General features: G+C 43.3%; 1 protein-coding gene across 1 annotated transcript in view; it reads right to left on the bottom strand.

Annotated features, from left to right (window-relative positions):
• Window positions 1–25,804, bottom strand: part of PREP (prolyl endopeptidase) — a 721,276-nt gene that overhangs the window by 31,679 nt on the left and 663,793 nt on the right. The window contains exon 13 of the mRNA XM_086926706.1: window positions 8,158–8,289. Within this exon, the coding sequence (XP_086782832.1) occupies window positions 8,158–8,289 (132 nt within the window). The remainder of the gene's footprint in view (window positions 1–8,157; window positions 8,290–25,804) is intronic.

Below are 25,804 nucleotides of genomic sequence, written 5' to 3'. Positions count from 1 at the left end.
GGACCGGACCGCCATGAGACCATTTTCCTGAAAATTTCAGGCAGATTCGTCAACCGGCGCCAAAGTTATTCAAAATAGAATGTTGAGATTTAACATTGAAAATTATCCTAACTATAACTACCTACTGGCGACCGCCAGTAGGTAATATATATATTTTCGGCCAGCCAATCACATGATCACATGTTATATATATATATATATATTATTTCAAGTCAATGCGGCAACAATATTTAATTTTTGATGAAACTTCAATGTGATATACATGTATAAGTCAGAACAATGAACAAGTTCTAAAATGGCGCCCACTTTTAACACCATTATGTGTTACTTTTACAGCTACACAGTCCTATGTCTTTGTTGTTGTACAATCCTGACAAATGGCGCGCTTTGTAAATGTATGACTTGTATTTAATGGCGGCGGCCCGCACTCTCCCCATCAGTGAGCAAGGACGCTATGTCCGAAACGCGTCTGATGGCTTGCACCACCACGAAAAAATAAAGCACTTTTGAAATCGAAGACTGGCGTCGGCGTATTTTGATGTCGGCAAACCCGTTAGTGCAACTAGGCACTTTTACGACGAGTTGGAGATTCACATACATCGGGACGAGGTCGGTTCCCGATACTTGCAGACCCCTCCACCACGAAGTTGGCGGATCACAGGTCGGACCAAGGAAGGAGTTTTTGCTCCGGTTTGGAGCAACAAGGATCAGCCCCCTGCACGTCACGGAAAAAACCGGCTAAACACCGAACGAGTGCAGCCCACGAGGAAGTCGGAGGACCAAAACCCGAAGGCGGCATGCACGGTGAGCAAAACCGCATCAGATAGACAAGCAGGTTGGGGAGGTGTCGATAAAGCCAGCAACGAGGGTGTAACGAAATACTAGCACCCACAGATTTTCCATATTGAAATAACAGTGTGGTGCAATGTCAGAAGAGCGGGAGAGAGAGGAGGCATTTGAGGAACTATTCCTAAACCTGCCAAAAATAAAGCAAGGGGACAAGCCCAAAAAAAATAACATTGTTAACAATGACACTGAAATCAAAAAATTGATGAAAGAGCTGGAGAAAAACAGCCGAGGTGAGCTCACCAAATGGTGGGAAATACGCTCACTGGAGAAATATCATGAAGTGGGGAGGGTACCTCGCGGCTTGCGAATTATGCTCGTCCCAAGTTTTGAAAACCCCAACCCACTACTACTCAAGGACTGGGCAGAAAGCAACTTGGAAGCCTCAATGCGGCTATTATGCCTATTAGTCAAGTACGCAAAAATTGATCGCCAAACAAATCTGGATGAGATCACTAGAATCAACGAGGAATTGAAGAAGGACGACTATAAAAAGGACAAAGCGAACATTGATCAAACTACCAAAGAAATGAAAGAACGTCTTAAAAAACAAGAAAACACGATCAAAACAAGCAAGGCATATAAATTCGCACGCGATGAGCAGGATTACCAACTGGGGCAGATCTATACGTTTGCGCGCAAATACGATCAATTGCGCAAACAAAAAGGTGCTGCAGTAACCAAACCAAAAAACCCGAAACACCAAACTGCAGTAGAAGCAAGTGATTCCAATCCATCGGGATCAGATACCAGCCTAGTCCCAAGTGGGGACGAATCCGATGACAGCACCCCGGGTTCAAAGAGAGGGGATCTGGGCCAATTAACTCTGGCAGAGGAGATCAAATACGTAAGGTTACAGACGATGCAATAGTCCATTCAAACCACCATCAACGTTTAATCCCAGTATGCCCAGAGACGCTATAGACATCTATGCGGATAGAATAACAGAGGAACTCAAAAAACTCCAAATCAAAACAATGAAGCAGCACAAATCGCCCAATCTTCAATTAAGCCCATATAACAACCTGATGAAAAAGTTAAAAAAAGACCACAAAGTCATCATCATCAATCAATCAGATAAGGGCGGCAACATTGTTCTTTGGGGAAAACAAGAATACATAGAGGAAGCCCATCGTCACCTCAATGATGAACTCTGTTATACTAAAATCGATTTCAAAATTAACAAACAAATTCAAGAAGCATATGCAAAAGAACTATACCAATGGAAACGTGATGGCCTAATATCCAAGGACGAGCTCAAATTTCTACACAAAGTTCACCCTGTGATGCCGAATATATATTTTGTTCCAAAAATGCATAAACAACAGACACCTGTGCCGGGTCGGCCCATAGTGTCAGCCATCAACAGCACTTTTGAGAACACTTCTAAATAAATAGACTTTTACTTACAAGACTTTGTTATCTCCTTACCAGCTTACATCAAAGACTCTACGGAATTTTTGTATCTCTTAAATCAATGCACTTGGTCTGATGAACTCCTACTTGTGACTATGGACATATCGACACTGTATACTAGCATAGTACATGCCGATGGCATTAGGGCAGTCAAGTATTTTTTAGATCAACGCCCCATAGAACTGTACCAACACAACAAAATGCTAATAACTATGATTGACAGATGTTTAAACAACAATGTTTTCTCATTTAATAACAGTGTCTACAAACAGCTTAGAGGGGTGGCTATGGGGGCATGCTTCTCCCCTACCTACGCGAGGCTCCACGTGGGGGTGGTGGGAGGAACGTGTCCTCAAGGTACAGCACGCTGTTAGTTGGAAAATCCATGTCACAAGATATTGGAGATATATCAATGATGTTTTCTTAATATGGCGAGGTACTATGCAACAGGCAAGGCAATTTGTCAAAGACATCAATGACAACCAATTGAACCTGAATTTTACAGCCAATATAAGTGAACATGAGGCAACTTTTCTAGACGTGCAAATCAATATAATGATAACAAAATAACAACTAGTCTGTTTAGAAAGACAACAGCAGGCAATACGATCTTGCATGCAAATAGTTTTCATCCTCAGCACACTATCACTGCCATCCCTTATGGGGAATTCCTAAGGATCCATAGATCTTGCAGCACCCCTGAGCTTATAGACAAGCACCAACAAGAGTGTAAAAGTAGACTAATGGCCAGAGGGTACAATGAGAAAAAACTAGATGCGAGTATGGCCAAGGCCAACCGCATTGAACGCTCAGATCTCCTTGATCCTAAAAGGAAAGCCCCACATTCAGTAACAGAAGGCAATGATAATAAAACCATACGCCTCATTACAGGATTCAGCCGTCAAGCACGCCAAATAACTTAATTGGTCAAACAGCAATGGCCCATCACCCCCACAGTCACTTACAAACGTGCCTATGCGATGCGCAATGATTTAGTGGTGAGTAGCCCTGAAACACTCAAAGATGACAATTGGCTGTCCCCACGCAAAGGGTTTTTTCGTTGCAGTTCATGTAGGGCATGTACATTTGGGATAAATACGACCTCCTTCCCTAGCCCATTTGATAACATGCCCATTACATTGAAGGCACACTACACGTGCCGCACCAAACTGGCGGTATATGTTTTAAAATGTAGTTGTGACCTAACCTATGTTGGAAGCACGAAACTACCCATTCACATGCACATCCTGCAACACCTTAGGGCCATAGTCAATGCTGACCAAAGCTACCCGGTAGCTCTGCATTTTCAGAATGTTCATGAACAGAACCTTAACCATCTAAAGTATTTTGTTATCGACGCTGTCAACCCGAGCAAGAGAGGGGGGGGGGACAATGAGAAACGTCTCAGACAGCTAGAATCAAAATACATTGTACTGTTAAACAGCAAAGCCCCGGGAGGTTTAAACATGGGGGAAGATCTTCACAATTTCCTATAACATAATGTTTTAACAATAACTGTGTAAATTCACCTCATAAACATTATAGGATCTTTACGATATTCAACCCCCTACCAACATCACCACAAATTCTGTATTTCAGTATCTCCTTAAAATATGAAGTTTGTCCTATCTCTTGAACATCTTTGCTTTACCGATGGCAGGAAGGAAATTGATTGTTTTTTAACTTATATGAACCAATATTTATGTTTCTTAGCACTAAACACTTCACACCACCTCAAGGACACTCTTAATAAACTGTATGAATGTCCATATCTGCACCTATCACTTACGAGCACCGTCACTTTAATAATACAAGCATGCCCGCCTAAGACCATGATTTGCACAAATCTGTAATCAAATTACAGATACGGTACGTCAATTGTTGGAGGGGGGAAAAAAGCTTTGTTGCCCGTCATGTATTAATGTTATACAATATCAGTAAACTTACCGATAATGTATCTAAAATATTATTGCCAACATTAAGTTGTCACGCTCAATAGTTATATATACAAATGAACTCAGACTATTAGAGATCAATTGAACACATATTTTGAAGAGTGGTTGCACGCTATATGTAAATAGTTTTGTAGTCAAACATTGAGTGACTTTTTATTGGAAAGGTGTAAAAATGTATTTGTACAGTAAATGAAATTTGTCCCAATGAGACACATCTAGTGACAAACCCACAAAAATTAGATTGTGTACGATCTCATTTGCATTCTAATATAGAGTCAAACAAAACGTGTCATTACATGAGCAACATTTAGCATTTGAGCATTTTATGATTATTTCAAGCCAATGCGGCAACAATATTTCATTTTGATGAAACTTCAATGTGATATACATGTATAAGTCAGAACAACGAACAAGTTCTAAAATGGCGCCCACTTTTAACACCATTATGTATTACTTTTACAGCCACACAGTCCTATGTCTTTGTTGTTGTACAATCCTGACAAATGGCGCGCTTTGTAAATGTATGACTTGTATTTAATGGCGGCGGCCCGCACTCTCCCCATCAGTGAGCAAGGATGCTATGTCCGAAACGCGTCTGATGGCTTGCACCACCACGAAAAAATAAAGCACTTTTGAAATCGAAGACTGGCGTCGGCGTATTTAGATGTCTGCAAACCCGTTAGTGCAACTAGGCACTTTTACGACGAGTTGAAGATAGATATATATATATATATATATATATATATATATACACCATATTGATGACATATAATTCTCTTTTTTTGGTTTTGGTTATCAGTTCCATGCTGATGAAATTTAATTCTCCATTTTGACCATCATACATCTGCGTTAATACAAGTCCTACTCGCAGGTTGTCTCTGAGCAATCAATTCCACATGGCAAATTTATCTGCATGATCACCATTCCAAGACAAGATGATCCTCCCTTGAAAATTATGACTTAACTTTTATCAGCAGCAATACCAAGATAGAACTAAACTATTAATCGGAGTGCACAGAATATTGTACTTTTATAAATACTACTTTATTACAGATCTAGGTGTTCAGTGTTTTACTCATCATAAGATTTTGTTAAATTTCCGGGGATTAAGCCCTCATTTTTAGATTAACTTCGTTATTGACCCTGCGTCTGACTACTGGAATGTTATTCAACCCATGATGCATCTGCTCCCTCACTGGATCTCTTTAAATCAGTATTCAAAACCATCTTTTCTGCAAACAAATACATTTTTAACAATATGCTTCTTGAAGAACCCTGTCACTCCTACGCGCTATACAGACTTACCTGTCTCTTACTATATCTGCAACTTTCTTGTACCCCATGGGAGCCATGAGTCAGACCACGGCTCCAGGTCCCCAGGAGCAAAGGTCCTAAAGTGGTGCATCGTGTGCTGGTAAATAGGAGTATGCTAATGGCCCCAAAAAATAATTTATGCAGTGCAGATTACACCCTGGAAATTATTTTCAATCCAACCTTGATACAACACTAAGGCCCAAGTAGAACACCACCTATGGTTCCCAAAAAATCACTAACAGCAAATCACTATGTTAATTCTCCTACACTGGGTTACAAAAGGGTGTTTGGGCTACTATTCCACAAGAACAAAGACCTGAGGATTTGGTTCCTAATTCGGGGTGCAGACAACACTAGGGCAAGTGGGAGCTGCCCTTTATGGAAGTGAGAGTAAGTCTGTGTATCCTGTTGATCGGAATACTTCCTTCTCTTCCCTCTTAGATAATCTAAAACAAAGGACTGGCTAACTATGATGGAGACCTCTAGGACATCTAGACTGGGGCCTGGCAAGTCGCAAGGATGGGGGACTTTATCACCTGAAGCATTGCTAAGGGACTGAAAAGGTACCCATGCCACCAAAGGAGGTGGTTGTTCTAATGGTGAACCACGACTTGCTCACTAACTGTTGTTCTACATGGGTTATAGGTTCCATGGGGCCGGCCAAGCCCGGAGCCATTCTGCCCACAGGAAAGGAAAGAATGACTTCACCCCACAAGACCACCCACTGACGGCACTCTAGTTCTATTAAAAACTTTGAATCCTCTTCTAGTGCTGTCCCAATCTGTCAACGTATCTCAAAAAGACCTGACCTACTAAGAATCGTATCTTGTAATTCAAAGGACCAGGGATGCGTATTACCCTTACAAGACAGTACAATTGTCACTTGCCTGTATGTTCTACTGTTCAAAACGTATATTGATCATCATGCACCACAGTTTTCAACAAGCCTTAAAAATTAGAAAAAAAAAACACCATACAATCTTGGGAAAAAACGTGTGACAGATTGGAAAGCACCTCACGTTAGTAACACTAAAAGGGGGCTGCTGGCATATGTTTGCCAGTATGCCCACACGATCATCACCGGTAGCTTTCCAATTGGAAGAAAAGGTGAAAGACAAGAGATTACTCTGAGCTGAGAAATCAATGACAAAATGAGTGAAGACAGCACTATCCGTGCAAGAGTCACTGAATGCCCACCAAGTCCCACAAAGAACAAAAAAGAGGAGGTGCAATCCTCAATTAAAAGGAGGTACCGCTTACTTGCATAGGAGATTTACTCAATGCGGTAAGTGTCCACAAATAAAAACGGCATCTACTTGGCCATTTACAACAATATGGGCCAACACGTTTCGTTGTCTACTATTACTCCGGCAACTTTGTCGGGGCTAATGTGGGACCTTGCAACACCTTGCTTGTTGATCACTCATGCCAAGTGGCTGCTGTAGTCTTTCGTACCTGCACATCACCATCTGGGAATGCGTGCTAAATAGTCATGGTCCCTCCCGTAACTGCTTATGTCAGTTTCACCGCGTCCGTGGGGTCTGGTTTCACTTGGTGCTCCGTCTCATTCTCTCAGAATACTTTAGGATAGGTAAACTTCAGGTTTTGCTCATGTGGGCCACCAGACCACCTGCTGATGAGACAGGATATCCGTCTGTTATTCTTTTCCCCCCTATTAGGGCATTTATAGTGCTGCCACTGCCTAAGACGATCAACAGGAGAAGGCACCCGGGTCACATTTACCTTTTTAATAACATCATGCACACCACTGACCAAGTCACTTCATTCCCCTTCTCATATACTGTATTGGGAGGGACCTTACAATCCCTCACCAATGCAATTGCACTCATTATAATTTAACAGTAGGCTCCTCTCTCATTATTTTTGTATTAGTACCTTGATGGTATAACACCTTTCAGGTAATTGTGGCCTTTTTCTGCAGTAACTTGGTCAGAGATGGGTGGCAGGGGCATTACCTTTTCGGGGATATTACGGGACTACAGCATTAGATTCCAGTGGCAATGCAGCATCTTTTAGAAGTACCACAGCAACAAAGGAATGAGTGGCCAATGGCTTTAGTGGACTACTAGTTGAGGGAGCTGGTAAGCTTCAGGTAATCAAATTAATTGCCGATCAGCCAATCGGGTTGATATGAATGTACAGTCCTACTTAAGTGGTTGGAGAACGGTTGATCAGATCAACAAAAACAAGGTGTAGATTTAGAAAATCTAAGCGTCCTTCCTCTGCCCTATCATATGTGGCCCCTTCTTTTTGCCCAGTAACACTAGCCCCAGTATGGCCAATCATGGGGAAGTCCCCCAGCCTTTATGGACTAGTTTTTCGTATTGGAAATCTGTAGATCGCTACTGAATGCCACAAGCTGTCATGGGAATTCTGGTGTAGTATAAAACAAGTATAAATAACTTATTTGTGTTCCCAATTTTAAAAGGCTATAATTAAAAAAAGAAAATCGACCCTGACATTGTTTTGCCCACCCCTGTGGTGTTCCACATGGAACTGCAATGAGCACCGTGTAGGTAGGTACAACATTTTATAAATAAGAAAATGCAATTACACCCAACAAAAGAGAAGAATGTTGGAATTAAAAAAAACAAGCAGTTCATACCCACGAGAAGGCCTCCGTTGGAACCTCCATTGATCGTGATCTTCTTAGGGCACGAGTACCCTTCGTTGGCGAGGTATTCTGCAGCACTCTGGAAATCATCAAAGCAATTCTGTTTTTTGCCCAGGCTTCCGTCTAAAAATGCAAGGAAAAACGGATACCAGGTTATTTTGTCCCTCTTCGCATACCTTACTTTTGATCCTGTACACACACGCATATACTAATGATTCGTTTGAAAAGATTTTCGTCTCCATTATTGACTGCCTTCAGAGCAATAAAGGGCGTGCAGATAGATATCACATGATGGTGCTGCAGACAACGGATGCTTTCAGCAGTACTAAATAATACATCTGATTGAGATGGAAAGAGTAATTGGTAAGGATCCTGAGTCTTATCCATTTTCCATTCTTGCTAAAAGCTTTGTACTTGAAGCTTTTATAAACACACATACCAAGCAGCTGCAATGGAAGTCTGTAACAATGGAGCCGTTGGGACATTAAGAAGTGAGATTGACTTATAGGTAATTAAATTCTTCGGTTCATGGTTACAGAAAGAGAACCTAAATTGGAATGGCATGCAGAGTGAGACACGAAATGAATGCATTTCTAATTTTGCTGATCATTTTTTGCCAGGGTCTTCAATGTTGACCTTTATTTCAATCATTGTTGAGGAATACAAAGGCCTCCTCTACTTTCGGCATAGCACTAATATCTACAAACCTAAAATGTTCTGGGAAACTGATCGCCATTTTGTTTCAAATCACAAACGTGTAGGTACAAAAGAAAAGTTTGAGCGGCCCCTGAAGTAAAGTTGTAATTTGTTAATGACAATAAAACATACAATATTTCACAGTCTTTATTTTCTTTCAACAAACAGTGAACAATTGAAACACATCTTCAAAAACAATTAACAACCTACATCTCCGGTGAAGCAACACCAGAACAGGTCACGTGGAGCTCGGAAAATCAGAATCCACTCTGTGATGTTCATCTATTTTTTTTTTTTTTGAAAATTGTATACAGATTTCAGTGGTATCGATAAAAACGTCAACCCTCAGCAAACTGCACCCTCATCAGATAACCAACTTCGCCCAACACCACCTCAAAAGCAGAATCCTCTTTTCAAACTATGGAAGAATAAAACAATCATGGTAAGAAACTATAGAGGCAAAAGTTAACCTCAAATCTTACTGAAGAGATATTATTCTGCATTTCTGACTAGCTACTACAATTAAGATTATCCATAAGGTACAGCTACGAATATCTTTATTTTGAAGCTCTTATAATGTGCAAGTAGAAATGTATTTTAATTTACTCAAATTCGGGAAACGAGAGTGGAGCTGAATCAAACAGCGGTCGAATCTACGAAATATGAACCTGCGGGTTTGATGTCCCTCTCCAATACACCATCCGCATTCGACTGGTGGCAGCCATGCTATATTGGTAATGCCACTCGAACATCAAGTTTCAAAACAACACATATTAATATCCGACAGTTTCAAAACATACCTGATCCAGTGCACAAAGGAAGGATGAGGAATCAGTGTGTTTTTGAAAAATGTATACAAGGTCCCTGTGTCTGTATTGCTCATTCCCGGTCTGCCCTGCCGCTAGCAAAGCAACCCTGGAACTGATGGCCCAGGAGTTTCTGTAAAGCTATTTACATAAATCAAATGGTCTGGAGGCAGTCATAATCTTTACACTTAGCAATGCAGTTAGCTGCAAGACACTGTGTACATGTAGGGGAGATGTTTGACATTCAGGCCTTGGTAAGAGATTCTCCAACTCTGGGCGAAGGCAGCATGTTAAGAAAACAAGATACAGCATGCAGGCCTTGGCTGACTGAGCCACTTGAGTCAGTAAAATTGACAAAGCCCAGTTTTATATTTGAGAAAGCAGTCCAGTAGTCATGGAACCTTGTCAGAGCCTCTAAATCTGGTCTCCAGCTGGACGATGAAGCCATATTCTTCTTATGTATGTAACTTCCTGTAGATCCCCTATATGAACTGTCCCCGTTCTGAGAGTGCGTCCAGACTTTTCGTGAAAAATGTTGATACAACAATGCCACAGACTGCAATGCCAAAACAGAAGGTAAAGATAAGAGCGATGATAAATCCGCAAGATACATATCATTCATAAAGAACACTACCAATGGTAACTCATTCTGACGACACCTTGCTTGTAAGCACCATCACATCAAGAGGTGAGAGTCAGTACCAAGGATTGCCTTGCCAAATGCGGTTTCTGATCTCTCTCAGTTAAGGCAGAAACAGGAGCTACAGAGATTGCATTTACTGGCATACCTATTAGGAGCCTGGCGGTACAGCTTTTCATCTGAGTACGGTCTAATTCCTTCTGCATGAAAGGAGATTCATAGAGAGAGTAATCTATCTAGAAGTTGTGTGCTTTTGCACTTTTGTGCTAATTTACCCAGCTGTCATCTTGTAAATCAAGGAAATAGCCTTTTTTCTTAAAAGGCCGTTTGGACGCGAGGCCTAAATTAGTTGACCATAGACAACAACTGGGTAAACAGCACTGCAGGGCCGACTGTGTATTAGGGCCCCACCAAACTAGCACCCTGGTCCGTGATGGGAGACGCAACCCTCCTCGGGGTCCCCTCTCCCCTCGCTGCTGACACCACAGCTCCCTAATGGACAAACCATAATCAACCACAAAATAGATAACTGCCACGATACAATCCATAGGCTCTCCGACCCCCGTCCCCCCCAGTTAACTGTTCTACATTTTTCCCCTGACATCCACATAGTCGGATTATCTGTATTTGGAACACAATCATGACCAATATAAAAGGAAGTGTACTGGGATAGAGCTGGGGACTGAATATCAACCCACGCCTCGTGGAAACCCACATATGCAGGCACCAGACAACCTACCATTGCTCGTAATAGTCCACTTGGAGTGTAATTTCAATTTTATTTTGCCGTCTCTTACTCGTGATGCAAGTTATATGATGGGATGGTTGTTTTATAATGCAATGATACCATTCAACTGCCTGCAAGCACCTGTCATCATGTATTAATAATGATGTGTACCGATGTACCATGAAAAGTAAAACTCCCAATAAAAAAAATAAAAAAAAATAAAAAAAAGGGTAAACAGCACTGCACCAAGCCAGACAAGTGCTCTAAGAACTGCGCACAAATATCAAAACCCTGAACATACAATACAATACAATGAATTTCAAGAGCACACAGCTTCCCAACAAAGTGTGCCGGCGCTAGCGAGAAGAATTGCCACTATGTCTGAATACAAAGGCAACATTAGGAGATGGTAAGGGCAGGGTCATAGAGAAGCTCGGACTATCACTCTGGACTTCATTTGGGAACCAACAGATGTAATGCAGCCTAGAAGTCACATCAATAATGTTGCTATGGCGGACACTAAAGCATTTTGACCTTTCTGGATTTTGCTAATTAAATATGTAGGAGCACAATAATCAGCTACTGCATTTAATTATATGGGAGCCAGTAATGAGGCTGCGATAAAACAAGTACACATTAAAAGATAAACATGACATAAAATGTCAATGAATAAACCATGTATGCGACATGCTGAGTATAATATGCTATTTAGTACCACTGGGGGTGCAGGGGCATCTTGACTCACTTCGGGCTCCGCCTATATATATTATTTCCCCCTCACTGAAAAAACAAATGTTAAAGGCATGTTTTTTTGTTGGTTTGTTTTTTTAATCTGTTTGAGTTTTTTGTTTTTCTGCAGGTTGAAAAATCGTACAATAAACAGGACATGCTGCAGTTACAAAGGCAGTGTATCGCCCAGAAAGCAGTGTGTTCTAACGTATTACAGATTATGCTTTAAACACTTGGACAATACAGTGAGAATTTAGCCATATTTCAGCATGCGTCAGCCAGATTGTGCTCAACCATGCAGGAGGTAAGATGCAATATGAACATAGTGACACGCCAAGCGGGTCAACAATATGTGCATTGTGAATTCAATAAACAATTCCAGTTTTAAATAATAAAACAATTGAAGAGAAGAAAGAAATACAATCCAGCACCCGCCCATCCCACAGTCACATCATGTTTAGTAGGGAGAACATATGTTACACTAGTCAAAGCACAAGCTTTGGGTGCTGGAACAAGTGAGCAGGGAAAGCTCAGGTTACCCCTAAAAGTCATGCGGTTGGGTAGAGTATGGGTCATCCGCCATTCCCTCACCATCCTCTAGTAGGGCCTCAGTGGCATGTTGTGTGGCAGTCTGGAGATCAGTCAGGATGTCGTCCCAATTGGTGGCAATGGGACTTTTGTGCAGCACCTTAAGTTGTCTTCCTTATGTAGTGTGACACTTTCTGCCCGAGCTCATACGATAGGGGATTTATTCCAAACCGCTAGTGCTGGGGGTTAAGGTGAATTCCAATGCCGGGTGGTTTGGCTGTCAGCAATTACAGATCGAGGAAGCGCGAGGTGACCCTCTGCTTTCTGTCCCTGCGGTAGAGGCCCACAAGACATTATTTCCCAAGTGTGCAATGGAGAAAGCCCTGTGCAAGTGGATGGTTGAGATGTGACGCCTTGCCAGTAGCGATGAAGGGATGGGAAGGTCCACAGCATGTGGAGCTGGTCTGCGTCGACCAAGTGACAGCAAGGGCAGGTAGCTTCTGTGCGGTGGAAATAGCAATTAATTTTGGCGTGGTAAGGTAGGCCCTGTGTATGATGCAAAATTGTATTAGTGGCAAGCTTGCGTTGCGCGCAATGTGAATGGCAGCCCATTCCCTGTCTGTTCAGAGATGAGCAAGGTCTCCCTCCCAACGACATTGCACGGGTGTGAATGCAGTGCAGATTCACAATGAGCATGCAAACCAATGTATTAGGTGTCTGTCCATGTTAAAGTGATGTTATAGCTAGATGTAGGAATAGGATATGGTATGAGCGAACATTAAAAAGCCCCATAACCACTGAAATTCACCAGTTACAGTTCAGTCCTGAAGCTATTCTCTGTGCCCCTATCATGTACTAGCCTTCAGCCATATCCTGCACCCATCCCTATGAAAAACGCTTGATGAAGTGCATGAGCCTCAGCCCAACGCTTTAATATACACAGCTTTCCTCTATGTTGCTAATCCTAGGTAGTAGCAGCTTGGTTTCTCCTTGTTTTGAGATCTGGTTCCTGAAGTGCCCAAGATGGTATCCTAGATTAATTTGCAGCATTAGCCATGATTGCTCTTCGTCTACCCTCTATTGATTCTATAAATTCTTTTTCTACGATATGCAAAAGGCATTTTAGATTGCGTCGATGCGCATAAACTATGTCAAAACTTTGTTTAGGCTTAAATAATTCTCCCATAATTTCAGCTGTTTTAGTATCCAATGCAGGATTTAAATCTGTTTCTTCACAAGCACTTCAGAAAAGATTAAATCATAATTAGAATAGTAGTACTAAAACTGTCCCTTGCCATAAAATAAGCTTGTTAACACACTGAAATGAATGCTAATTTTCCAGGCAGAAGATGATAGGTCACCACCTCAGAAAGCCTAACGCACATTCTTGCCTTCTATTTTAAAATTTGAACATGTCATAAGTGATGTATTATGTGAGGTCATAAGCAGTGCATGACAGGGGCACAAGTTATAGATGGCCAACTGCACAATAACTTGTGAATTCCATTTTTTTGTTTTTTAAAAGTAAATTGAATGTTAGTTCTTGTGCGATTTTGAGCACATTTTGAATGACCAAAAGATTGCAACCTAGGATCTGCATATAAGTGAAATGTCCAGTTGCAGAGTGAATGCAGGTGCCCAGGGATGCATGGGCTATGGAGCTCAGAAAAAGCTGGCCGACAGTCTAATGTTCCATTTTGGATTTGTTAAGATTGGTTGTAGTTCTTTAAGAGCTCGATGATGATTTAATGTAAAGTCCAGCTTATAGGCCATGAGCATCTTCAGGAGTTATGTGATGACAGACTGATGTCCCGCTCAACTGACAACTAAGAAGGACTACGTGAAGGCTGAAGAGTCCCTGAGTAGCCAGTAGATGGCCTGCATAGGGTCTCTGAGGGATGCAAGAAGCATACTGAGGGTGACTGAAGAACCAGAAACAGGCCCCTGTCCTAACTATTTTAGCAGGCATGTACCCTTCCTTGTCTCAGAAGTCAAATTTTACTTATCTCGCAGACTCCTCACCAGACTGGATTTAGATTTTTTTTTAGGTTCTGCTCCTGCGCGCTGCTTTGTGTGCACCATGCAACTCTGTGTTGGCCCCATAATTACCTTGATGTGACGATCTAGAGACTAACCCTGGGCGTAGGACTACGCTACGCTTGCGGAGCATGCGTAGTTTGTGCTTCTACGTGAATTAGACGTAGCACAATGCAAAAATGCATAGCAAAGCGGGCATTTTTTGCTTGCTCGCATCCTTAACGTCAAGTTGGTGACCGCGAGCAAGCAAAATCAACATCCCGGCGAGACTTTTCCCTCGTTCGCGATCAGCAATATCAAGTTAGTGATCAAGAGCGTGGAAAATAAACCTTACGGTGAGATTTTCAACACGGGGAGGTCAGGTTTCTCATTGCGAGTGGACGTTTATGCTCGCGACCGCTTTCAATGAGAAACTACCTGTCTGCGTTGAGAAAGCTGCCGCTCGAGTACAAATCTACTCGAGCGGCAGAAAACGACCGCTTGAACTGTGCAAGATGCCGTTTGCAATGATTGCACAGTGCAGACAAGCATCCGGCACTTTGCAATCAGTGAGAACAGCATTTTCCCTACCGCACTACGCAGTTCGCGTAGCTTGCGTAGTGCGAAGTGCACTTCGCGTAGCTACTCGTAGTGCTACTATCAGTGATGGTAAGGTACTTGTTCTTATCGATACTTTTAATCGCATTGTCCTCACCTTAGAATAGATATCAGAGCAGTAGCGCCCCAAGGTGGGGGGTCTGTGGAGTGGAATCAGACTAAGAAGTCTTGCTGCAGGGAGTGGGCAAAGTGTCATTCCCGCCATACTTGGCCGTCAAGGCAGCAATGCTTTGTAAACATGTGCACTGATGCCTGCGTCGCAGACTGGCAAATATCAAAGACAGGATCTACTCGCGTAAATGTATTGGTAGCAGCCTTAGCCATGGTGGATTGGGTTCTCAGACCTTTCTAGGGCTGCTTCTTGGCCAATGTGTAGGAGAACTTAATGCAGATGACTATCCTCTCCAACAAGGTCCTCTTATGCACAGCCTTCTCTATGATGCCTCCAGGAAAATACACAAAAAGCTGATCATGTACTCAGTGATCCTTGCTAGAATCTATGTAAAAACTCGAAGCCCTTTTGGGATCCAACTTGTAAAGCCTCTCTTCCTCTCTTAAGGAGCTATTAGAGGGATTGATTGACCAACGTGAACGGGAGTCACGACTTTGGGTAAGAATGCTGCACGAGTTTTTAGCAACCGATTTGTTTGGGAAATAGATGGTGTAGGGATGTTGCACTGAAAGTTCTTGTAGTTCACTCACACAACTAGCTGATATAATCACAAGCAGGAAGACAGTCTTCACTGCATTTTCACCCTCTGAGGCGGAAAGCCGGAGGTTCTTACGCTTTTCCTGTCTTGATTGCCAGCAGCGCTACGCTACGCTTGAAATAATAAGCATTTTATGTTCATTTAAACTTGTGGGTTAATTTACCTCTCGCTTGATTTTAATAAGCGCTTGCACTTGTAATTGTCTCCTCACCTCCCTTTGCTGTCTGGGCCACTCTCAGCTGAGTGTTGACGCTGAGAGTTGGTCCCGGGGAGGCGAGGGCAGGACAGCGGCCATATTGGGTCGGGCTGCGCCGTGACGCGCTCCAGATTTCTTTAAAAAGGGCTCACTTCCTGGAAACAGGTTAGCATTTTCACCCTCTGAGGCGGAAAGCCGGAGGTTCTTACGCTTTTCCTGTCTTGATTGCCAGCAGCGCTACGCTACGCTTGAAATAATAAGCATTTTATGTTCATTTAAACTTGTGGGTTAATTTACCTCTCGCTTGATTTTAATAAGCGCTTGCACTTGTAATTGTCTCCTCACCTCCCTTTGCTGTCGGGGCCACTCTCAGCTGAGTGTTGACGCTGAGAGTTGGTCCCGGGGAGGCGAGGGCAGGACGGCAGCCATATTGGGTCGGGCTGCGCCGTGACGCGCTCCAGATTTCTTTAAAAAGGGAAGGGCCTCACCGCGTAAGCGGACGCGTTGTGGACGCGCCGGATGCCCGCCGGAGTCACGCCAGAGTCCAGCCCGTCTGCGCCCGTCCGCGCTAGGCCGGGCTCTGGGCTCTGGCATACTCTTCTCCTGGTGAGTAAAGCCACTATTTCCATCATGGTTTTCGCATACTCATTTGAAGAGTTATATGCGCTACGGGGTACTCCCAATAACAACTGCTCCATCTACCCTTTCCCCCCTTATAAGTTTAGCTGTCCTCGCTGTAACTTCTCATTAAAATTCCTACCAAATGCAGATCTCTGCAACATCAAGGTAGACGAAAAAGACAGGTATGCCCCAGGACAGTTTCCTCTCGCCCCCCGTTAAGTTTCTGGAGTATAAACTGCAGATCCCTGCCACAACATAGATACAATATCCATGACTTTCTTGTTGAACATCAACCTGATGCGATATTCCTGACCGAGACTTGGCTCAGGGACTGCTCAGGTCCGGATATTGCAGATGCCATTCCCTCTAATTATGCCATTCTTCGTCAGGATAGAGTTTCTGGAAGGGGTGGTGGTATTGCAATTATCTACAAGATTGTATATACCTGTAAATTGGTAGATGCCACCCAAAAAGACTGCGAATCAGCCCTATTTAAATTGTCCATTACCCCCCAATTTACGCTGTCAGGTTTATTGGTATACCGTCCCCCTGGGACAGCGAGTTCATGGATAACATCATTACCGGACCTTCTAGCTCCGGTAATGCTCAAAGCGTCAAATTTTACAATCTTAGGGGACCTAAATATACATTTAGATGATCACGAATGCCCATATAGGAATCAGCTCCTCTCTACCCTGGAAGCTTTTAACCTTCAACTACATAACACAGGTCCTACACACTGTGCTGGGCATTTACTGGACCCAATCCTATCCAATTTGTCCCTAGACTGCTCTCGTGAAGCTCTACAAATCGATTGGTCCGACCACTTAGCTGTCCCTTTCTCCTTAGATATGGCTGAAACAGCAATAAGACCTGAGGTGGAAAGCCCGAGGCCAGTTCGGAATTGGGGGAAGGTCAATATACCACAACTCAATAAATTACTGATCAATACACTCCCGTGTACTGATGCACCAGTTGCTGCCCTCAACCGTGCCACTGAACTCTGGCTAACCAATGCTGTCAATCGGGCGCTACCAATGAAATCAAAGTCTGCAGTTTCACACCATCCTCCGGCCCCATGGTACTCGGACCAACTTAAAAGCCTTCGCTCACAATGTAAGACCTTGGAGCGTAAATGGAGAAAAGGCTACTCTCCTTCACGCAAAGCCATATACAAAGAAGCCTTGAAAAAGTACCATAATAGCTGCAAAACTTCTAAAGCAAATTACACTAAAAAAACAGTGACTGATGCACAAAACTGTCCTAAGGTGCTATTCTCCGTTGTAAAAAAACTGACTGGTGCTAATTCCACTCCTCCCCCTCTGGCTCTTGATGCCGCCCAGTGTCAGTCCCTAGCAGATTACTTTATAAACAAAGTTGATCTTATTTACGATCATTTTACTACACCCTCAGAGACCACTTTCACTGCCTCTGCTACGGTCCAGGAACTGGTGAATACCACCACTGATGCAGTAATCACTACCTGGCAGCCTTTAGATGCCACTTCTTTTGTGTCCTGCTTAACCAGTGTGCGATCAGGCTCCCCACGGGACGCTCTCCCGGCCAAAGTACTAAAACAATTAGATCCCCTCACTCACCCTATCCTTATTAAATTACTAAATGCTTCTCTGAGCGAGGCCCAGGTCCCCCAACCTTGGAAACACGCCATGGTGGTACCTTTACTAAAAAAATCGGGTGCAGATTCTTCCAACCCTGCCAATTTTCGCTCGATATCTCTGCTGCCAATCTTCTCGAAGATACTGGAGAGACATATAAATTCCCAGCTTCCTAAACTGGTCGAAAACACTGCTTTTCTCCATCCTTCCCAGTCGGGATTCCGGCCTAGGCACTCAACTGAGACAGCTCTCCTAGGGGTAACAGAGAGTAACAGAGAGTCTGAGGCACGGTGTCGATCAAGGCAACTCCATGGAGCTCATCCTGTTGGATTTGAGCGCAGCGTTCGACACAGTGTCACACTCCATCCTCATCGACTCTCTGAAATCTCTAGGTGTGGCAGGCCAGGCCTTGGCCTGGCTGGTGTCTTTTCTCAATGACCGAAGTTTTCAAGTGTTCTCTCCTAAAGCAGCTTCCACCATCTGTCCATCTACCCGCGGCGTTCCCCAAGGCTCAATCCTTAGCCCTTTATTATTTAACATTTATGTTAAACCCTTGGCAACCATAGTTGAACAGGCTGGGCTAACCCTGTTTTCCTACGCAGATGACACCCAGATTGTCTTCTCCCTATCAGGGAGAGACGAGAACAACATCTCCGCACTCAAGTCGGGCCTCACCCTTGTGGCCGACTGGATGCGGAGAAACTGTCTCAAACTGAATGGGGAGAAGACCGAGGTGGTCATCTTGGGTCGGAATAAACATCATTGGCCTATCGAACTGGGTAATGCGCCAACACCATCTACTGCAGTTCGTAACCTGGGTGTCATTATTGACGACAGGTTAACTATGAGACATCAGGCCACTAAGGTTGCGGCCATTTGCTTTACAACGCTGCGGTGGCTTCATAAGATTCTGTGGATGCTCCCCCTCTCTTCCCGCAGAACCGTAGTCCAGGCGCTTGTAACATCACGCCTGGACTATGGCAACATTCTCTACTTGGGCGCAGACAAAGCCACCTTACATGTGCTGCAGGTAGTGCAAAATGCGGCTGCGCGCCTGCTAAAAAACATCCCTAGACGCACTTCAGCCAATGCCGCCTTGCGTGACCTTCACTGGCTGAGCATCCCTGAACGTGTTAAATTTAAGGCACTTTGCTACATGTTCAAGGTTAAGCAGGGCAGCGCCCCAGCCTATATCCAAGGGCTGATAACACCCTACAGACCCCTACGCCCACTAAGGTCATCGGACACGGGTAACTTCACAGTGCCAAGATGGAAGCTGACAAAAATGGGAGGCCGTTCCTTTTCTACTCTGGGCCCCAAATATTGGAACTCCCTCCCACTGGCATTAAAATCAGAGACCAACTTACTCCGCTTCCGTAAGGCTCTGAAAACTTTGCTTTTTACTCAGCGTGGCCAATAGTCGGTTGCGGCTTCAAGTCAGGTGATATACCCTCCTTTCTTCTATAGTCTATCCCTGGCGCCGGGAAACCCATTGTGGGTAGCTGTGCGCGATATAAGCTTAAATAAATAAAATAAAATAAATAAGGTCAGGAGAAGCAGTGAGCAACTATGCATCTGGTCGCAGGGCGTAAACACGAGAAATGGCAAGACCAAGTTAAGGTTGCACTGTGGTGTCTTAAATGGCATGCCAGGAAACCTGTGTGTCAAATCTTAAATGACCATCAAAACAGGCGATTTGAACAATGACAGTTGAGCTGGTAAACAGAAAGGCTGAAAGGGCTGACAGGCAAACTTTAATTGTGCCAGCTGCAAGGTCTTGCTGTGATAAGGCCAACAGAAATAAAAAAACGTCCTGCAAGTTTGAATGTCAGGCACTACACTAGGCCACGTATTTCTTTGGAAGGAAATCTGGTGGTGATGATAACATCCACCAGTTCTTGCAGCAGTCAACTGCTTCTGCTCAATGTCCATGCATGGAGGTGTAGATTGTCTAGATTTGGGTGGAGGACCCGGCTCTGTAGCTGACACAGGAGGTTCTCCCAAAGTGGAAGCATGATTAGATGACAGATTCTCAAGCTCTGGAGTTTCAGGTACCACACAAGCCTGTCCCAATCTAGGTTCATCAGGATGACCCCATCGTTCCTGGACTTCTTCAGAACTCTGGGCAGGAGAGAAGTTGCAGAAAAGCAGACAGAAGTCCCTTGTTGCAGTATCACGTGGCAGAGGTGTTGTCTGTGAGATCCTGCACTAGACCTTTTTTGGACGGCAGAAAGGCCTTCCGAGCCAAACGAATGGCCCACAGCTCAAGAAGACTGATGTGGAGTACACCCTTTACCAGAGACCAGAATACTATGATCTCCACTTCCCCTAATAACCCCCCAACAATGCAGTGATGCTTCCGTCATCATTGTCAGCTAGGGGTGGTGAAGAGAGAGTGGCTTACTGTAGGATAAATGGTGGCCAGTCAACCACCACTGTACATCTTGAGCTACCTCCTCCAAAATCTGGAGGGTGTTGAAAAGGCGGCCTTGGTGCTGGGCCTACTGGGACTCCAAGTTCCACTGAAGGGCGTGCAGGTGTCACCTGGCATTGTAGGCAAGGAGGATGAACCAGGCTAAGGAGCAAAGAAGCCTCTGAAGCATCCTCACCTGGATCCAGGAGTGTACCTGAAAAATCTGGATCATAGCCCGAATGTCCGGCACCAGTTGTTGTAGGGCGAAAGCCCTGAACTCCCCATATCCATGACTGCCCAAATAAATTGAAACCTCAGAGAGACTGACGCGGGACTTCGGTTCATATATGGAGTATCCAAACAATGTCCGGAATTCCACTGCTGTCCTGATGTGGTTCATGAATGACGAGCCCACCTTCAACAGCCAGTTGCCAAGGTATGGGAAAATGGGGATTTTCACCCTCCGAAGATGGGCATTGATCATCCATCGCCATCACTTTTGTGAACGCAAGAGTGGCGCTGGTGTGGCTGAAGGGGAACATGATAAATTGAAAATGCTCTTGGCCCACTTTGAGCCGCTGGCAATACCAGTGGGACTACAAGAAAGGTATATGAAAATATGTGACATGTAAGTCCAAGAGCACCATCCAGTCACCATGTCGGCCAAGGAAACTCTAGGTGTATCGGGATCAGCCGAGGAATCCACTTAATGCAGGGGTCTTCAAACTGGAGGAGGGCGCCCCTCGGGGGTCCTCAAGTGATCCCAGGTTGGGTGCCAGGCTCTGGCCAAAAGAGGCATTATGCTGATAAGAGTCCTTTGTTTATCGCAGAAAAAAATTAGCGGCAGTAAGCCGCTCTGTAATGGGTCATCACTAACAACTTTTGTCATTTATATTCTGGTTGGGAGAAGGTGTCAAAATGAAAGGGACTCCAAATATTCTGTTAAACCCCCATTTCTAATAATCAATGGGGGTGGGGGCGCAGCTTTAAAACATTTGAAGACTGCTGGCTTAATGACTGGTGACCTTAATGGAGTGCAATTTGCATCTTGACATCCTTGCGTCTTCTTGCTGGATTCAGAGTGGCAGGATCGGGTCGACTCCTACTTTGCTTTTCTATACTTGCATTTGGACTCATAAGAATACTCTGAGCAATAAGTGGAATGGTAACGGAACAGTTCCGAGATTGGGATGGAATCAGAGTCCGAGAGTTGGAGTGGGACCAATGCGAAGGCTGCGACTTGTTCTTGTGCTCTGCGACATACAGTTGCTCCTCCCTGTCTCGAATCTCATTCAAATGCATGAGGGGCACATATCAAATGACTTAAAACTGTGTTCTGAGCCCAAAGAAACACCTTGTGCTGATCTGTGACATTTTATTTCTGCAGTGCGGTACAGCTTTAACAGTTGTTTTCAATGGGGGGATTGTTCAATAGCACACTATGTACAGTTAGGAAGTCGTCAAAAAACGGACAATTTGGGAGTAGTGCTCTGAATTTACATCGAATGGTGCAGAAAGAAAGGAAGTCAGCACTCAGGGGTGGCACTTATATGTGGTTCCGCTTTGTCACTTTTGTCGCAGTGTGGACCTAATGCAAAGCGCCACGTAGCAGGGCACTGGAACAATGCTCTGAAAAATCTCTGGATACAGTCTGGCACCTGGGCAATATTCTAAATTGAGTAATCTGGGGTTAGAAATACCCATAAGAATACACCTTTGAGTCAGAAAGACCTTGGTGTAGTCCCCAGCTTCTATCCTGTCGGAGGCAGGAACAGACGGGTGCTGTAACATATTCTTTGTCCCAAACACCTTCACGCCTACACTTATGGGGTCAGGAGATCTCGTACAGATGGATCTGCCCCAGATTTGTGTCTATGCTGATGTGCCACACCTGTTTTATACATATTACTTAGGTGTGTATTGGTTTTGCACATGCTAAACCAGTCGTCTTAACCTGTGGTTCACAGACACCCCCCCACCCCCCGGGTCTGCGACTAGATAGACAATTAGATAAATATTAGCAGATTACTAAAATGTATATAAATTAAAAAAAAATGTAAAAAGGAAACTTTTTATATATTCTGTATATGTGAAATAATTTGAAATTGGAGCCTAAAATTAAGTTGGTAATGATAGGGTATTTTTTGTAAAACGCTAAATAATATTGTTAAAATATGTTTAAAAATGTGGAACTGTACCTGGCAGTTATAGTTAGTCTGTTTGTAGTCTATTGTATCTTCATGTGAAAAGGAAAGGAGTGACCCTGTTCTCAACAGAACATTGAAAGCAGATTAGAAGATGCAACATGGACTGCAGCAATTATTTTTGACTGTTTATAATAGTAAGTGTTCCCTACAGTAAGCTAGATCACACTTTTTCCTACCACTTCCCAGACCCATTACATATGCTGATGGTCTTTAAAACCAAAACCCTTAACATTTTTACTTAAACTCTCTTATTGGCTGAATTTAGCATAGTCACTGTGGTTGATAACTAATGTGATGCAGTGAAGTAGTGTGGCTCACTGGTTAGAGGCGGCAGACCCGAGAGCAGACGACGGCCCGGGACCAGGGTTCGATTCCCAGCGCGGCAGGTTTCTGGACCAGGGTCAGCGGACTCGATAATTCCCTCGCCTCGGTGCCCACTCTGATCAGAGATCACACTCTGCAACTCTGGGCATTAGCTTGCCTCATCTTCCGCCGGGGATGCCTGGTCTCACCCTGGAGATACCCATTAAGGGACCATCTCTCAGGGAAGCCAGGAAGGGTTTCGCAGCGGTCGAAGCGCCTTGGGACCCTACGGGTAAGTAGTGCGCTATATAAATGCCAATACATTTACATTTACATTTGATGATTTGCTCCTGATCTTCACAAAATTCAACATTCAAGTTGTTTCGACCTATTGAACAGGGCAAACAGCAGGGATCCCCCATGAGTAAGACGGTAAAGCACATTTATTTAACTGATTCACGCTCCAGCAGTAGCCTTCGCTTGATTCGTTGGAGTAGTGCTTGTATAGCAAACAAAATATAGTATGGACAATGGGTGCCCTCAATCTAAGTGCTGACAAAGGAGAGCATGCATTAGGATCAAAGAAGACGAAGTGATAGGCTACAGTTCAGAAAATTGCTTTGTCTTTTAGAATTAAAATCAAACTTAAAAAAGCTTCAACCTTCAAATTAAAATTTCTATTTTTCTATAATTGTTTGTAAATTAAATACAATATCTAATCATTTTTTGTATCTGATAGATGTATACTTGTTTCTGTATTTTTGGTGTATTGTTCAAATCATAGAATTTGCTTAGGTCGAAGTCCCTTTCATCAATGACTCAGACTCACTAGGGGTCCCCGGATTCCAAAAATGATTCAGTGAAGGTACTCGCATTCCATTAATGGTTCCGTGGGGTCCACAGAAGTCAAAAGATTAAGAACCGCGGCGGTATGCCTATTTTGTATGTGGGGAAAAGCTTGCACTGCTGCACTTGCTTTCTGTTGGAATAAAACATAGCATTGTGCTGTACCTATTTTAGGTGTATTCGCGAATTGTGTTCTACACTTGACCTGTATAATGTGTGTTAAAGAAACTTCTAGTGCCATTGGTGGCGATGCTCTAACATGTAATGTTTGAAGGGCCATGGCGGGGGCATGCACCAGCATACCATTATTGTTATGCTATCTTTTATTTAACCCAAACAAATCCCAATCACCTTCTAATGTGCTATACTAGCAGTTACATTGTTTTTATTGGCATTTGAAAAGGAGAACAGAAAAGCGACCATTTTACATCATATTACATCATAAAGAGAGGACGAGAGGAAGGACTAAAGAAGTAAAAACAAGGGGGAAAAGAGGAGGAGAAGAAATAGGCGAAGTGCATCATGTCATGTCACCATAAAATCAGTGTAGGCTAGGCATTCACACAATTTATAACGGCAATTAGGACGTGTTAACAATACTAGCGGTATTTATTTATTTATTTATTATTTATTTAAACACTTAACTTCAGGGTGGCTTGGCATAAAAAAAGTTTGAATGTCATAGCCTGACTGTTTTTGATATTTTTTAATTAAACAGTTTCCTTTTTGAATGTGTGTGCGTGTACATGGATATGTCTTGCTATTTAGTTTAGAATCAATATCGGTCATTCATTAATCAAATGTTTTTTTTCTTAACATGCAGAGAACTCCATTCGCCCTTCTGAGGCATTTAGCTTTCTTAGGGGGGCTAATACACATACTTCCAACATCTCAGCCTTTGTCGTATCTACGTTATTCTCACCCATGGTTCCAGTACCCACGCTTCCCCTCCTCCCCTAACGTTGTCTGAGTGACAGCGTCATCTCCCTCTTCTATTTGCCTTTGCTTATTTTGTTTCAGCTCACATAAGTCGCTGATGGACCGAGTGCTGAAACTTTTCCCCAGTTACTTTCGCCTTTCCTGTACTTCTTTCTCAAGTCATTTATTTTGTGCAAACACAATTTATTTCATCCCTAAATATGTTCAACAGTCAGTCAAATTTTCTTCCAGCCATACAGCAGATGGGGTTGGGCAATGGACCACCTCAACCCTCGGCTCTCTTACATTGTGTGTGACTGCATTTTTTTTCTGATAAAAAATGCACATCCACCTCAAAAGTAGATCACATCAATGCCAGGATTGGCAGCATTTCCTTTACTATGCCAATGCTTTTTCTTACCAGTCTTCAGTATTTTCTTGTCATCCTGGTGCGTTTAAACTATGTGCGTCTTCAGGTTAAAGTAAGTGAATGCCAAGAGTACCTTTTGTTTGCACCATTAACATTTTCCTGTGATATATATGAAAATAATGTATTTTTTAAAGAATTTTCTAAGTACTCATGCCACCTAAAATGCACCCATATTGATCTGTGAAAATTGTATGTAAACGTCATTTTGTTTTCAATTTAAAACGTTTACTGCAACACCCTTCAACTGACCTTATGTTGGCTATTGGAATTAAGTTGATACTTTTGAATGGAAGAGATAACCAAATATCTCCTTTCCTACTTGGTGGGCATGGTTAGGTTTTGTTAAAGGAGTTGAAGATTAATGTTTTCAGAAAGACCACTCTATTTCTTACGCAAGAAAGCTTTGGGTCAACCTTGATGTTTACCTCCAGAAAAACAAACCGCCATAATGCTCCTTGATGAGCTCCATCATGTCACTTTACTTTATAAAACAATTCTCAGAAAAGTTTAGGAATGGGACAAAGTGCGTTCCTTTTTTGGCAAATAAGAATTACCTGAAGTAGCAGCCCTTTCCCCACTACTTTGAAGGGTGTCGGGTATCAGAACGCTTTACATGAG

This window comes from Lissotriton vulgaris, chromosome 6 (assembly GCF_964263255.1).
Source record: "Lissotriton vulgaris chromosome 6, aLisVul1.2, whole genome shotgun sequence".
Classification (NCBI taxonomy): domain Eukaryota; kingdom Metazoa; phylum Chordata; class Amphibia; order Caudata; family Salamandridae; genus Lissotriton; species Lissotriton vulgaris.
The sequence above is the reverse complement of the archived record's forward strand: the minus strand, read 5'-3'. Positions and strand labels throughout refer to the sequence as shown.